Here is a 15,368-nt window from a genome sequence, read left to right on the forward strand (position 1 = left end):
GATGTCTCATTTGCAGTCTTATTTTAATGCTCTGCTTATGAAGTAACTTGGTTTTATGGAGTTAAAAGGAATTTTTTTTTTCTTTATAGAGAGGAGAAGATAGCAATCATGCGTGAAAAACACACAGCTCTAATGAAACCCATTGTATTTGCTTTGGAACACGTACGGAGCATCACTGCAGCTCCTGCAGAAACTCCTCATGAGAAATGGTTTCAGGATAACTATGGAGATGCGATTGAAAATGCGTTAGAGAAACTTAAGAATCCTTTGAATCCTGCTAAACCTGGAAGCAGCTGGCTGCCATTTAAAGAGGTAAAATACACACAGACTAAGAGTACAGTGTACAGGCTCTTGACGCTCTTGCTGTACCATGTGCTTGACCCTCTCCTTAGTATTCTCTTGCCATATCAAAATTGCAGCCTGAAACTTTGTCTTCTCTGCAACTGCCACAGGCATGCTCGACACTAGAGCAAAGTAATTGTTGCCTCTGTAACAAGTCTTACTGACTGTCTGCATTATTGCATTTCTTCCCAATGAAATTTTCCTTTTTTTCAAATCTTGCATCATCTGCTGTCTGAGATCCTGTCAGTTTTGAGGGCAGAGGAATTTAATTTTTTAAATACTGTCTTTCTGAAACTCTATGCCATTTGAGTTTTGTGGATTTAAATTCTAACAAGTTGGTACTCTGGTTATCTATAGATAGTCCTCAGGCTGTGCAGCAGCCTTCAAATGATCAACCCTTCACAAATACACTGATTTTCAATTATGTCATCTTATTAATTTTTTTAATGGATCTGAGGAGAAACAATATGTATTCACTTGGTTATCCAGAGCCTTGGTAGACAGAACGGTGGTTTTGCACACAAATACTTTTTTTTTTTCAGTTTCCTTTCTGCTTTGCAGAACAAGCAAGCATGTAGGAACAGGAGGTTGCTGAATGCTGCTACCTTTGACTGCAGCTCAAATATTTAAAAATGCAAGAGCAAACCTCCTGAGGAGTTGGATTTGTTGTGACTTTGGTGCTTATCACCAGGCAGGGTGTATTTACTGCATAAAAGAAGCTTTTTGGATTTTGTTATTTTCATCCTAAGCTGTAAATGGATGAGTTTGGTGGCAAGGATGAAAGGTTGTTTAAGAAAAATCTCCATGCTCTCTGAAAGATGACTACCATTAAGTCTGTTTTGGTGTTTGGGTTTGTTTTTTTTATGCTAGCTGTTAAGGTGAACCTCAACCTAAACCAACATGTTTCTTTGGAATAGGTGATGCTAAGTTTGCAGCAAAGAGCACAGAAACGGGCTAGTTACCTTTTACGACTTGAAGAAATCAGTCCTTGGTTGGCTGCTATGATGAACACTGAAATAGCGCTTCCTGGAGAAGTATCTACCAGAGACACAGTCACAATTCACAGTGTGGGCAGCACCATCACAATCCTGCCTACCAAAACCAAACCTAAAAAGCTGCTTTTCCTCGGTTCAGATGGGAAGAACTATCCATACCTGTTCAAAGGTAAGAAATTGAAGTTTTCTCATACAAGTTACTGTCTCTTGTTATAAATCAGTCTATGTTAAAGTTGGGAAGGTGCATGGTTGCAATTTTTGGTTTCTCTACCTGCGTGATATGGAGGAAGAGTTGTTTGGAGCATCTGCTTCCTCTCCTCCCCACCTCCCACCTCACCATACGTTTTTGAGAAGTTTTGCCTTGTGAAACCTTAAGTCCAGGAGTGTTTCAGATCCCTTCTTTATAAGGGTTGCATCAGAAGCAGTCTTGTGCTTGCATACTGATAGGATTAACTGGATGCACTTTTCCAGAAGCTTAAGGCAGCACCCAGAAGAGAACTTTTGAGACTTCATGCCTTCTCTGAAAGGGAAAGACCTGTTTATTATGTTAGTAACTGTTGTGTGTACTGCTCACAGAGAGAGCTGTCATAAACTGGTGATTCTGGTAAGTAAATGCCACGTAAACATTTAGGCTTAGGCTGAACAACTCCCGAATCTGCATAATTTATAAAGCTATTCATAGTCTGAAATTAAATGGGATTTCAAGAGACACTAAGTTTTGGGCTTTAAGAGAATATATTTTTTTTTAATCTGGAAACTAAATTTTAAACAAAATAAATTTATTGCAGGTTTGGAAGACTTGCATCTAGATGAAAGAATCATGCAGTTCTTATCAATTGTAAACACAATGTTTGCTACTATTAACCGTCAAGAGACGCCGAGGTTCCATGCGAGACACTACTCTGTGACACCTCTGGGAACAAGATCAGGCTTGATCCAGTGGGTGGATGGAGCTACGCCTTTGTTTGGTCTTTACAAGCGGTGGCAACAGCGAGAAGCTGCTTTACAAGCACAGAAGGTAATGACTATGTTTTATACCAGCTAGGACAGTTCAGAAGGGAAACATTATTCTTATTTGCTTTACAATTCTAAATAACACAGTCTTAGAAGGATTGTGTTTTATTCATAATCATGCAGAATGGTTCTGTATGTAATGTGTATACTGTTCTGGCATGATAATTCAAGGAGACCTGGTTTTGAACAAATAGTGTTAACCTTGGTTAAAATTACTTTAGTTCCACATCTCATTCTCATTTCATTTTAAATACAGTTTTTTTTCAAATTGACCTTGATAAAAGTAGAGTTAGGCTACAGCCATGTGTTTTTGGTTTCTTGAATTTTGAAAGAATTCTCTGAGCTGTAAAAGTCATCCTCATTAGAGGAGCTGATTTCATATTATCTTCAACAAAATTAAATTTGGGATACTTTGCTGTGGTAATGAGAGCTGCAATATGTAAACCAGCATTTTTACCTCTTCTAGGCTCAGGACTCTTACCAGACTCCTCAGAATCCTGGAATAGTGCCTAGACCCAGTGAACTTTACTACAGTAAAATTGGACCCGCTTTAAAGGCGGTTGGACTCAGTCTTGATGTGTCACGTCGTGACTGGCCTTTGAATGTCATGAGGGCTGTTTTAGAAGAACTGATGGAAGCAACTCCCCCAAATCTCCTAGCTAAGGAGCTCTGGTCATCATGTACTACGCCGGATGAATGGTGGAGAGTTACACAGGTGAGTTATAACAAATATATTTTCCCTTTTGAAAGGTTGTTTTTTTGTGGGGGTGGGGCACCAAATGCCTGGGATGTGTTACCATCTGGAATAATAAAAAAAGATATATACCTGATAACTCTGTTATTAAAGTAGAATTATCAGCCTAAGATATGAAAACTCTTGTAAGATATCATCAGACAAACAAAGAGAATACAGCTTGAATAAGTTGGTTTTGATTTGTCTTGCACTTAAAATGATGATTTAAGATGGTAGTCAGTCCAATGTGTTGGCAGAGGATTCCCACAAATAATTTTTTCCTGAAACTCTCTTTAAAGTCGTATGCAAGATCCACTGCAGTTATGTCCATGGTTGGCTACATCATTGGTCTTGGAGACAGACATCTGGATAATGTTCTTATAGATATGACTACAGGAGAAGTTGTCCACATAGATTATAATGTTTGCTTTGAAAAAGGTAATTTAAAAAATGCTATATGTTATTCAAATAAAAGGTTTCTCTTCTTGGCAATTACAACTGAAATTTTTATCTTAAAGGGAAAAGCCTTAGGGTACCAGAGAAGGTTCCATTCCGGATGACACACAATATTGAAACAGCACTTGGAGTGACAGGAGTAGAAGGGGTTTTCAGGCTTTCTTGTGAACAGGTAGGTTAGGAAACTTGCATAAAACTGAGGGCTGTCACTTACCAAATATTGTCTTAGAACTTTTAAGCATTCTGCTGTTGATTTATAAAGCCTTCACCTTTTCTGGCGTGATTTTAATTGGCCTTATTTTAAATACTGTCCTATAGCAGATATTTAGGAGGTATGAAAATGTCAGATAAAGGCATGCGTAAGTAGTGGTACAGCTACCCTCTTTCTTCAGGACTCACCCTTTTTAAACATGACAGATAAGTTTTTAAAATAAAAAGTACTCTCAACAAAAGAGAAGTTTCTTCCTCAGATGGCTCTTGTTATGTTACGGAGTTTGTGTGGAAGGCTAGAATGCAATCTTTAGTTTCAGTGGTGTTACTACAGGCTGGCTGCATTTGTACCTGCTGTGGTGTTCTTCCTGTACTTGTGCTGCTTGGGAATAGGTTACGGATTTCTGTGCCTACTCAAATACAGTATTTTGCATTTAAATTTTCACTGTTCTACAAGGATAATGTAGGACCAGAATGAGTCTGAAAATGTGTTGCAGGTCCTTCATATTATGCGGCGTGGGAGAGAGACTTTGCTTACGTTGCTGGAAGCTTTTGTTTATGATCCTCTGGTGGACTGGACAGCAGGAGGGGAAGCGGGGTTTGCCGGAGCTGTCTATGGTGGTGGTGGCCAGCAGGCTGAGAACAAACAAAGCAAAAGAGAAATGGAGAGAGATATTACACGTAGTCTCTTTTCTTCAAGAGTGGCTGAGATAAAGGTGAGTTTACGACAATAATTTTCTATTTTAGAACCAAAGTAGGCCCTATGCTTTCACTTCATTTACTTACATTTTAGGGGTGGTGGAGAGGTGGTCATTTATTAGAAATGGTTCACAAATTTTCTCGAGCTAAACTGAGTTTCTATTGAAGAGAGGACTTATATGGAACTTGCAAGTATTTAGTTTTAATTTTCTTTGTGCTTAGTTCTAAAACATGTTTTGATGTTTTGCCTGAATCTGGGCTAAAGGATTAAGAATAGAGGTTTTAGAGAGTAGTCTAAGTAAAGAATGTCTGTTAAACTTTAGCACTTGTAGCACTGGAGGCAGTCCTGGTTGAACAACATTAATGAAGGGTTAAGTGCTGCCATATATTGCTTTCTCTTACCTGTTCGAATTAAGTCCAGTTCTGTAACGTCTGTGTCTTGGTTATAGGTTAACTGGTTTAAGAACAGAGATGAAATGCTTTCTGTGCTGCCAAAATTGGACAGCAGTTTGGAAGAGTATCTGAGCCTGCAAGAGCAGTTGACAGATGTAGAGAAGTTGCAAGGAAAACTACTAGAGGAGATAGAATTTCTGGAAGGTGCAGAAGGAGTGGATCATCCCTCCCATACGCTTCAGCACAGGTACAGAGGAGCCAGGAATTCTGCTGGGAATCTCGCAGATCAATATATATAGTTGGTGGTTTAATAACGTACTTTAGGAGCTAAATGTTAAAAATGTGTATTTGAGAGAGATTGAGAGCTGGGTAAAACCTCTTCTTGCAGTAAGCAAGTCACTCCTTGTACAGAAAAACTATTGAAACCATTTTCATATTGTATAATACTATCCTATGCTTCCTAGTCCATGAGTGTAACTTGTGCTATTCCCTGTTCCATACTTGACCCACAAGGCAAGAGACAAATGTGCTGAATGTGGTGTCCCATCAAATTAATCTATATAATGCAGCTGTTGATAAATAGCACAAAAATATTTTCATCTAAGTTTCTAATTCTTAAATTTATTTTTTGAGTTTATTTGAAATTGATCAAGGATCTCAGAATTGCATGAATATGCACATGCATTCATTATTTTGTAGGAAAACAATTATTAATGTTATATTGTTAAAGTTTTATGTAATTGACGAGAATGTTAATTTTCTGGTCAACAAGGCAGCTGTACTGCTTAATATGGTTTTGTATTCAATATAGTTAAGTACTTTTTTCTTGTGGTACTTACTTGGTTCTGTGGCTTCAATAATTCAGGTATTCTGAGCACACACAGTTGCAGTCTCAACAGCGAGCTGTGCAGGAAGCGATCCAGGTGAAGCTGAATGAGTTTGAGCAGTGGATTACACATTACCAAACTGCTTTCAGTAACTTGGAGGCAACACAACTTGCAAGTCTTCTTCAGGAAATTAGTACGCAAATGGACCTAGGTATAAAACAGCATTTATGGGGGTTTTTTAATGGGTTGAAAATAACTAGAGTTTAATATCAGGAGGCCTTATGAGCATCCACTAACTTAAAGGCAAGAATCTGTATATAATGAGTGAAAACCAAGGGGGCTCATCAAAGGGTGATGTAGAGCATTTCAAGGTTTCTGTGCTAAGCTGTCTGAAGGAACTTGTCTGTCTTATGCTAGCTGTGCATGAGATTATTATTTTACCTTGTGCTCAAAATTCTCCATATGAATTCTCAATGCCTCCTTTATCACAAGTAAAAGAATGTTTTTTGAAATATGGTAACACTCAGTATTTGTATGCTATAGAATGCATGTGCTTCAGAGAGGAGTAAAGCTTCATTTTTAACTATCTTTCTTAAAAGGTCCTCCAAGTTATGTACCAGCAACAGCATTTCTGCAAAACGCAGGCCAGGCACATTTGATCAGTCAGTGTGAACAGCTGGAAGGAGAAGTTGGTGCTCTTCTCCAGCAGAGGAGATCCGTTTTACGTGGTTGTCTTGAACAATTGCACAACTATGCAACAGTAGCTCTTCAGTATCCAAAAGCTGTGTTTCAGAAGCACCGAATAGAGCAGTGGAAAACCTGGATGGAAGAACTCATCTGTAACATGACAATAGAGCATTGTCAGGATATCTTTAGGAAGTAAGTTGATAGAATAATGAGTTGTTTGAAGAACTTAATTTTCAAGCTACTTTAGGATGTTAATTTTCAAGTTAAAATGAATACTTTTGTGTGGGCCAATCTAATTACAAAGCAAGACAAGATTTAGTTGTAATTCCAGAAGTTTGGAGAAAAAGATGAAAAACTGCTTAAAAAATGCTATTCCAGAGTTTAATCTGTGTACTACAAAAAGAAAACCAAGTAACATTGCCCTGTAATGAACAAATGAAGAACCATGTTTGTGGCTTTAGGGTAGTGATATTTAGGGGTTTTAGAAACTTCTAGTATTTAAAAATCACTTAACTGAAGATTTTTTTTTTATTAAGGCAGATTTTTAAGCAATTTTTTTTTTATTTTTTCCTCTAAAGTCAGGCCATTTCAGCATTGCTACTACTTGGCTTGCAAGATCTGTATTATATTCAAGCATTTACACTGAAACCTCTTTCCTTCCTATTTCTTATTTTCTACTCATTCTTTGCCTTGAGGACTGCCGATTTGTTTTTTTTGTCCTTGCAAATAAGTGTGAAATGTGGTGCATTCTAGGACTTTATGAAAGCATCATTAGGGTAGCCATCGGCTGCTGTGACATTTCAGAGTTGATACGGAGTAGGTGATGTGGGAATTGTTCAAATGCGGAGTATTCTTCCTGCCCATAGAGCAGAATGCAATTTGCTAGAGCTTGAGATGGGAGAAATTTGTTGTACTTGTGTTTTACAGGTATGAAATGCAGTATGCTCCTCAGCCACCTCCAAGTATGTGTCAGTTCATCACTGCTACAGAAATGACTCTGCAGCGCTATGCAGCAGATATAAATAACAGACTTATCAGGCAGGTGGAGCGTTTGAAGCAGGAGGCAGTTACTGTACCTGTGTGTGAAGAGCAGCTGAAAGAAATTGAACGTTGCATAAAAGTTTTCCTTCATGAAAATGGAGAGGAGGGCTCCCTGAGCTTAGCAAGCGTTATCATCTCAGCTCTTTGTACGCTGACAAGGTGAGTTGCCTCTTGTGAATTTTTTTTGTATGGGGTCGTGTATGAGACCACATAAAAGGAATATTTGAGTGACGTAATCGTGTGGAGAATGCAATAGCAGGCAGGTTGTCTAACTAAGTGTCATAATTCATCTAGGCGAAATCTGATGATGGAAGGTGCAGCATCTAGTGCTGGAGAGCAGCTGGTTGATTTGACTTCAAGAGATGGAGCCTGGTTCTTGGAGGAGCTTTGCAGCATGAGTGGGAATGTTACATGCCTTGTGCAGTTGCTGAAGCAGTGTCATCTTGTACCCCAAGACTTAGATATACCGAACCCAATTGAAGCATCAGAAGCTGTTCACTTAGCGAATGGAGTATATATCTCACTTCAGGTGATACTTTTGTGTTACTTTTTCTTTCCTCATATCCAACCTTCCAAGGCTTTAGCTATAAGCCATTCCTAACGGCTTCTTTCTTAAGCAGCTAAATGTTTGCTTATGATGCTGCTGAGATGTTTTTTGTTGTTGTTGGACCTTAGTCTTGGTTGCTTTATTTGGCTGAGCTGAACAGGCATTTACTACTGCTGTTTGGTCTGTACGTGACAAATTGTAAAAACTGCTGTCAAGTAAGTAACCACGAGAAAGAAGTTAGTATCAGATTTATAGACACACTAGCTTCATGTATTGCTTTCATTCTTTTATTCTGTTGCTGACAGTCCAGAAAACCTTCCAAAATGTTTAATCTGCCCCTTCTGGTTTCTGCTCCTGCTAAGCCTTACTTCTTTTCACCTAAAACAAGTAGTTTGAAACAAATTTTTTAAACCTGTTTTAACAGGTTTAAACAGGGCCCTCTCTCCAAGATTGGGAAGGAGAAAAATGCATTTATAACTTGGTGTTTTAGAAATGTTTTCACTTTAAGAAAACAAAAAATCATTGGTAGCAGCTTGAGTAAAATATCTGCTTAAGACTTAGGTGGTTTATAGCTGTGGCTGGTGTGAATAGCTTTTTGTGGCTCTTGGTTGTACTGTATTGTATTTGAAAAATATTTTACTACCAACCTGTGGAAGCACGTTGATATTTTCTTCATTTGTTTCTTCACTCTCCAAAGTATTAGCTTTTCAGAACATTTCAGAAGCATGCATGCAATTTCATTGCATTGCAGCTGAGAGCTTTCACCCACACATTGTTGTCCTTCCTGTGAGCTCTTAGGTAATATGTGCAGTTCCCAGAGCAGCCAAGATAATTAATCTTTTTGGTGTGTCTTGTCTCACTTTGGAGACAGAGCACATTGGTTGGTTCTTTCTGTAGCTGCCTTTATCTCTCTGATGCATTCTACTTGTGGAAAATAGCTTTATGACACTTAATGTACTGTTTTTCTTACCTGCATTGATTTCTGTGGCATGAGTAGGACTCTAGCAATATAATCACTATCTGGCAAGTTTCTGATTCTTTTCCCTTGCCTAGTCCGATCAGTTCAGTAAATCACAAATTCAGTAAATAATTTAACTCATTTATAGGCATGTAATGGAAAAGAAAAGCTATGTCATTTGACAAAACTGATTTGCAAAGTGTGATCTCTGTACCACTAATACTCCGCTAAGGGTTGCTGTAAGGTGTTGCTGGAGATGCCACTGAGGTAGTTGTTGCTTCATTGTGGAAATGTCACACCTTTGGGTTTGTAGAGGGTTTAATCTGTTCCCGATTTCTTTAAAATAAAAAAAAAAAAGTAGATTTTGGCCTTTGTCTGTCCACCATCGTGTTATCATTTAGATAATGTCTATTCCAGTGTGGGCTAATATTAAAATGAGAAAGATGTTGCATATGATACTTTTTGAGAAGTGAAAATTTCTTATGTCTTCATACTTTCTTCCCAACAGGAATTGAACTCAAACTTCCGACAGATCATTTTTCCTGAAGCACTTAGGTGCTTAATGAAAGGAGAGTATACTTTAGAAAGTATGCTCCATGAGTTAGATAATCTTATTGAACAAACAACTGATGGAGTCCCTTTGCAAACATTGGTTGAATCTCTTCAAGCCTACTTACGAAATGCTGCTATGGGACTAGAGGAAGAAACACATACTCATTACATTGATGTTGCAAGGTAAATTGCTTTTTTTTTAGTTCAGGTATGAGAGAATGAAGACTGCAGAACATTAGTTTGTCTAAATTTTATTATTTGTTTGAAGTGTGGGCTTTTCGTGCCCAAGAACACCCTTAAGCAGAGTGCAGCGTATAAAGCGCGCATGTTTCTGCTATATGCGTTGGTGCATTTATCTGCATGCATACATAAAAATACAGAGCTATGGCAAAGAGAAGAGCCTGCAAAAATTTCATTGTGCTCAGATGTAACTTAATTCTAGTTGTGGGATCAATCCGTTTAAGAAAATTATATTTATTTCTTGTAGACTAAGCAAAAACATGTACATTTTCTTTTTTTTTTTTTAAGAGTACTTCATGCTCAGTATGGTGAGCTAATTCAGCCAAGAAATGGTTCAGTTGATGAAACTCCCAAAATGTCAGCTGGTCAGATGCTTTTGGTAGCCTTTGATGGAATGTTTGCTCAAGTGGAAACTGCATTTGGTTTATTGATTGAAAAGGTATGGATTTTTTCTTTTTCAGAATACTCCGAGTCAGTATCAAAGTTTTCTGTAAACAAAACTAATTTATTTGCTTTATATTGCTCAGCTTAACAAGATGGAAATACCTGTTGCTTGGCGTAAGATTGACATAATTAGGGAAGCCCGCAGCACCCAAGTTAACTTCTTTGATGATGACAATAATCGTCAAGTTCTAGAGGAAATTTTCTTTCTGAAGAGACTGCAAACAATTAAGGAATTTTTCAGGCTCTGCGGTACCTTTTCTAAAACATTGTCAGGTAAATAAATGTTATCAAATATTCAGTATTGCTTTGTCCACTTCTCATCCCTTTTCTTTTGAGAAGAATGTAAAACAATGGTCACTCATAACTGTAACTTAACTTTCATACATGGCAAGTATGCAGAAACTAAAAATTAATTCCTGTAATCTTGCTGTTTATAAGTCTGATATTTTTCTAGATGACTCAAATGTTTTGTTTATAACAAAAATACTATTTTTTTTCCTTTCAAAGGAATCAGTTCACTTGAAGACCAGAATGCAGTAAATGGACCTGTTCAAATTGTCAATGTGAAAGCCCTGTACAGAAACTCTTGTTTTAGTGAAGACCAGATGGCCAAACCTATCAAAGCTTTTACAGCTGACTTTGTGAGACAGCTTTTAATTGGCCTTCCCAATCAAGCTTTGGGACTGACTTTGTGCAGCTTCATCAGTGCTCTGGGTGTCGATATCATTGCTCAGGTAGAGGCTAAAGACTTTGGAGCAGAAAGCAAAGTTTCTGTGGATGACCTGTGCAAGAAAGCTGTGGAGCACAATATCCAAATTGGCAGATTCTCGCAGCTGGTCATGAACAGGGCGACAGTATTAGCCAGCTCATACGATACAGCATGGAAGAAGCATGATCTCGTGCGCAGACTTGAAACCAGTATTTCATCTTGCAAGACCAGTCTTCAGAGAGTACAGCTGCATATTGCCATGTTCCAGGTAATGCCACACCACGTGTTAATTCTTTCCAATTGTGTCAGGCGAAAGTCAGTTTTAGTTACTGTGTCTGAGCACCAGAACTCTATATTTTGTTGTATGAGTTTTAGAGTATTTTAATGGACTTGATGAAGTATTTTCGTTTTAAACTGTTACAGCTGGCTTCTTTTGAAGACTAGCTGCTTTGTAAGATGCAAATGTGGCAATGTGTAAATTCTTCTAATGAATATACATCATATTTTTCAATCACCATTAATTCATTTATTTGAAAATAAAGCATTCACTGACTCCTACTAGGAATGTGTCCCATTCTGCCCCTTTTTTTTAAACACACTAGGAGTTTAAGGGAGGAGATGGCTTAAAACAGAGTGTATGCATTGCGGAATGTCATCTTGTACCTTTCCTTCGAAGTTTTAATACATTAACCGTCTCTTTGCTCTGCTGTTTCCCTCATGGAAAAACGCAAATAGCAGCAGTATCAATCCTGAAAATGTTCTTCTGAGGCTCTAGATAAATGCTGTTGTGTACCTTGAGCTGTATGCTAGTAGCCAGTTGTGCTGTAGTATCATTGATCTGAATTTTGTAGTGATTTGTAGGTTAAGGGTCAAGGCTTTCTCCATGTCAGTTAATAAACCATTTTAAAGACTGGTAAGCAAAATTTTCTTGGTTTTAATGCATCACAAGTGAATTGTTTCTGAATACTGATGGGTTTTTGTTTAGATCAAGGAAATGTGTATAAATCACTTATAATAGGTTAATGACTGATTAATGGTATAAATATCCAAGCCAGCAAAGCACAGTATACAGCTACTTCTATAATTCAACTCTCTGTAATGATTTAGAACTTTTAAGCATGCTGGTGTTATGTTCTGACACCCAGCCCTTTTTAAAATGTCCTTACTTAAAGTGTACCACAGTACTAGAATTGCTGTTGTGAAGCAAGGTATTTTGTGCTAAGCAATATTGATAATCAAGGGTTCCCTTTCTTTTCTTAAAGTGGCAGCATGAAGATCTCCTTATCGGTCGCCCACAAGCTATTTCTGTTACTCCTCCACCTCGTTCTGCAATTTTAGCCAGCATGAAAAAGAAACTTCACACGCTCAGTCAGATTGAAGCTTCAATTGCAACAGTCCAGGTACTACTATTTTTGGGAGGTTTGAGCAGCATATTGGAATGTGACTCTTAACACAAACTGAAAATTATCTGCCACCTCCAGATTGTTATCTCTCTTGCTATTGAAGCACAAATTCAGTGGTATTTTAATGGATTTCTTTCAGTCTGTCTGATTTATACTGTTACGTTGTTTGCTGTTGTTGTCTCAAATCCGTTTCATGACCAAAAATATGAACGTGAAAGTACTTTTCCATCTGATGGCTGATCACGTTCCTATTCTTCAAGTTTGTCTGACTTAGATCATCCTTTCTATTGTTTTACTAGCTAAGTGTCAGAAGCTTCCTTTGTAGATCTGGGCAAATCAGTTATTCCATGTGTTGAGGTTTCCATGTGCTTTGGCTTAGTTCAGCTTTTTAGACTTTTGAGTATCAGTAATGTAGAATGTTTAAGTGTTTAAAAAATAATGCTTAGCTTCTTGAATTTTAATTTCCTTATTAGTTGTGAAGCTATTTTTGTAATCAGGTGGGGTTTTTTTAGTTATTTGTAAAATAATTCAGGACTCCTGTGATTTTGTATGCTTTTTAGTCTAAAATGTGATTACTTTTAACTTGCTTTTGTTTTGTTTTGTTTTTTTCTGGGGGGTTAAAATCTAGACAGGTGATTTTATTTCCATAACAATCAAATCCAGTTGTGATGTGTGCTGAAGATTAAACAGCATAAGCTAATATTTGTCAATCATGAATACCACGTTCTTTTATACGTGCGGGTATAAGAATGTTTCTGCATGTGTTATAGATGTGTGGGTTTTTTTTTTTTTTGAAGTTAGGCAGTTAGGTTTAAGATTATGTATCAGTATGGATTATCTATATCTATGGTGTGCTTTTTTTTCCTTCCCCAATGCAGGAGAAACTAGCGGCACTTGAAGCAAGTATTGAGCAGCGTTTAAAATGGGCAGGAGGCGCTAATCCTGCACTGGCACCAGTCTTGCAAGATTTTGATGCCACTATTGCTGAAAGAAGAAACCTTGTACTGAAAGAAAGTCAAAGAGCAAGTCAGGTACTATACATCTAGTACTGTTGACTTTGTAAGTGTGTTCCCTCTTTTTCCTACTTGAGGTTTATGTAGAAGATATTTTTCCTCCTTGGTATCTAAAGAGCAAACATAGTTCACCAAGTACTTCTGGGAATCTCACTTCAAAAGCACTGTGAATAATCTCTAGGAGAACTGCTTCAGGGTGGGATGCCCCAAAATGATTCCAGAGCAGCTTTACTGCTGTATTTAAAATTCTCCCTTCAAAGGACATGGAACAAATACAGTTTGTATAATAGACAGTTTAACTGGAACAATTTTTTTCACTCTTGCTTTGATTTTTAGGTCACTTTCCTCTGCAGTAATATAATTCATTTTGAAAGTTTACGTACTAGAACAGCAGAAGCCTTAAACCTTGATGCTGCATTATTTGAACTTCTCAAACGCTGTCAACAAATGTGCTCGTTTGCATCGCAGTTCAACAGTTCAGTCTCTGAACTGGAGCTTCGCCTACTTCAGAGAGTGGTAAGTAAAGGTCAAAGCAAAATATGTAACATTACAGAATTGCCATAATCATGAGTTCTCAATTTTGTCTTCCGTTCTAAATAAATATTGTGTATACCTTCTAATGGGTTGTGGATTGCAGAGTTTATTCCATCAGCTGCTAAATACCTGGCAGTAGCATCCACACAGTAATTGAATTTTATCTCTGGATGCGGATACAAAAGTGTTTCTGTTATTTTTAGGGCACTGGTGCTGAACATCCTATTGGCAGCTCTGAATGGCTTCACTCCGCTCATAAGCAATTGACCCAGGAAGTATCTACACAGAGAACAGTACAAACAGAAAGAGAACAGCAAATAGAAACAGTTTGTGAAACAATTCAGAATCTGGTGGATAGTATTAAAACTGTGCTCACGGGTCATAACAGACAACTTGGAGATGTCAAACATCTACTGAAAGCTATGGCAAAGGTATGCCTGAAACTTCATTGAATTTATTCCTCAAACCCTTGTCAATATAGTTTCATTTGGCATTTGAAACATTTTCTTTGCATTTACAAAACCTTGGGGTTTTTAATGAGTAAAACTGATATTTTTCAAATCTATTTTCTTGAAATGTAACTACTGAAAGTTATGGTTATTTCTAATCAAATGACAAAGGGGCTGGGAAGGCTAAGAAATGCTCAACTTTATTTTCTTAGCCAAAGTATAGCAAATAGTTAACTTTTTTGCACATCTTTGTTACAGGATGAAGAAGCAGCTTTGGCAGATGGTGAAGATGTTCCTTATGAGAATAGTGTTAGGCAGTTCTTGGGTGAATATAAGTCGTGGCAGGATAATATTCAGACGGTTTTGTTTACATTAGTTCAGGTTATGGGTCAAGTCCGCAATCAGGAACATGCTGAAATGCTGCAGGAAATAACTCCCACCTTGAAAGAACTAAAAACGCAGAGCCAAAGGTAAGAAAGTCACCTTCTTGCAGGTGAAAGCATTTTGCTTATCTACTGGTACGTAGCAGAAACACAGCACGGGGTACTTCCTTGGTGGTTATCTTAGAATGCCTAAATCTTTTTGCAAAATTGGACTTACAGCTTTGAGTTTTCAATAAGTCAAGTAGTTGCATGAATATTTATCAACTCTCGTTATGTTTCCTAGTGTCTACAATAATCTGGTGGGTTTTGCATCACCCCTAGTCACGGATACATCAAATGAATGCTCAAGCCCAACATCAGCTGCTACATATCAGCCAACCTTTGCTGCAGGTAATACTTGAAAAAGTACAAACATTTAATCATCAGGAACTGATATTAGAGAGGGGATCATAACTTCTATTAAATTTTGAAATGCAGACAATATCTATAAAATTATAAAAGCCTATAAAACTAAAATAATTCCGCATACAATACTGAATGACTGCTTGATCATAGCCTTTGAATAGCCTTTGAGATCTGGATTCACTCCACAAAGCCCAGAATACATGGAATGCATTGTCGCGTGTATCAACTAACTGTAATTTCTGTTGAAATTAGTATTGCAATTTATGGTGGCTTTGGAATGAATTCTGAAACCCTACAAATGCATTAATAGAATCATAGAATGGCCTGGGTTGGA

At 37.6% G+C, this 15,368-nt stretch overlaps 1 protein-coding gene across 1 annotated transcript in view; it reads left to right on the forward strand.

Annotated features, from left to right (window-relative positions):
• The window catches only part of SMG1 (SMG1 phosphatidylinositol 3-kinase-related kinase), a gene marked incomplete at both ends in the record, with an annotated part of 46,463 nt that extends 31,444 nt beyond the window's left edge, over positions 1–15,019 (forward strand). The window contains 22 exons of the mRNA XM_010083800.1: positions 90–312; positions 1,260–1,506; positions 2,126–2,355; positions 2,818–3,066; positions 3,384–3,522; positions 3,603–3,712; positions 4,248–4,466; positions 4,899–5,089; positions 5,708–5,880; positions 6,269–6,548; positions 7,284–7,556; positions 7,692–7,926; positions 9,411–9,637; positions 9,983–10,133; positions 10,222–10,411; positions 10,646–11,115; positions 12,110–12,247; positions 13,129–13,281; positions 13,600–13,779; positions 14,001–14,228; positions 14,505–14,716; positions 14,913–15,019. Of these exons, the coding sequence (XP_010082102.1) occupies positions 90–312; positions 1,260–1,506; positions 2,126–2,355; positions 2,818–3,066; positions 3,384–3,522; positions 3,603–3,712; positions 4,248–4,466; positions 4,899–5,089; positions 5,708–5,880; positions 6,269–6,548; positions 7,284–7,556; positions 7,692–7,926; positions 9,411–9,637; positions 9,983–10,133; positions 10,222–10,411; positions 10,646–11,115; positions 12,110–12,247; positions 13,129–13,281; positions 13,600–13,779; positions 14,001–14,228; positions 14,505–14,716; positions 14,913–15,019 (4,625 nt within the window). The remainder of the gene's footprint in view (positions 1–89; positions 313–1,259; positions 1,507–2,125; positions 2,356–2,817; positions 3,067–3,383; positions 3,523–3,602; positions 3,713–4,247; positions 4,467–4,898; positions 5,090–5,707; positions 5,881–6,268; positions 6,549–7,283; positions 7,557–7,691; positions 7,927–9,410; positions 9,638–9,982; positions 10,134–10,221; positions 10,412–10,645; positions 11,116–12,109; positions 12,248–13,128; positions 13,282–13,599; positions 13,780–14,000; positions 14,229–14,504; positions 14,717–14,912) is intronic.
• Positions 15,020–15,368: the final 349 nt, after the last annotated feature.

Source organism: Pterocles gutturalis, unplaced genomic scaffold, assembly GCF_000699245.1.
Source record: "Pterocles gutturalis isolate BGI_N339 unplaced genomic scaffold, ASM69924v1 scaffold9630, whole genome shotgun sequence".
NCBI classification, from domain to species: Eukaryota; Metazoa; Chordata; class Aves; order Pterocliformes; family Pteroclidae; genus Pterocles; species Pterocles gutturalis.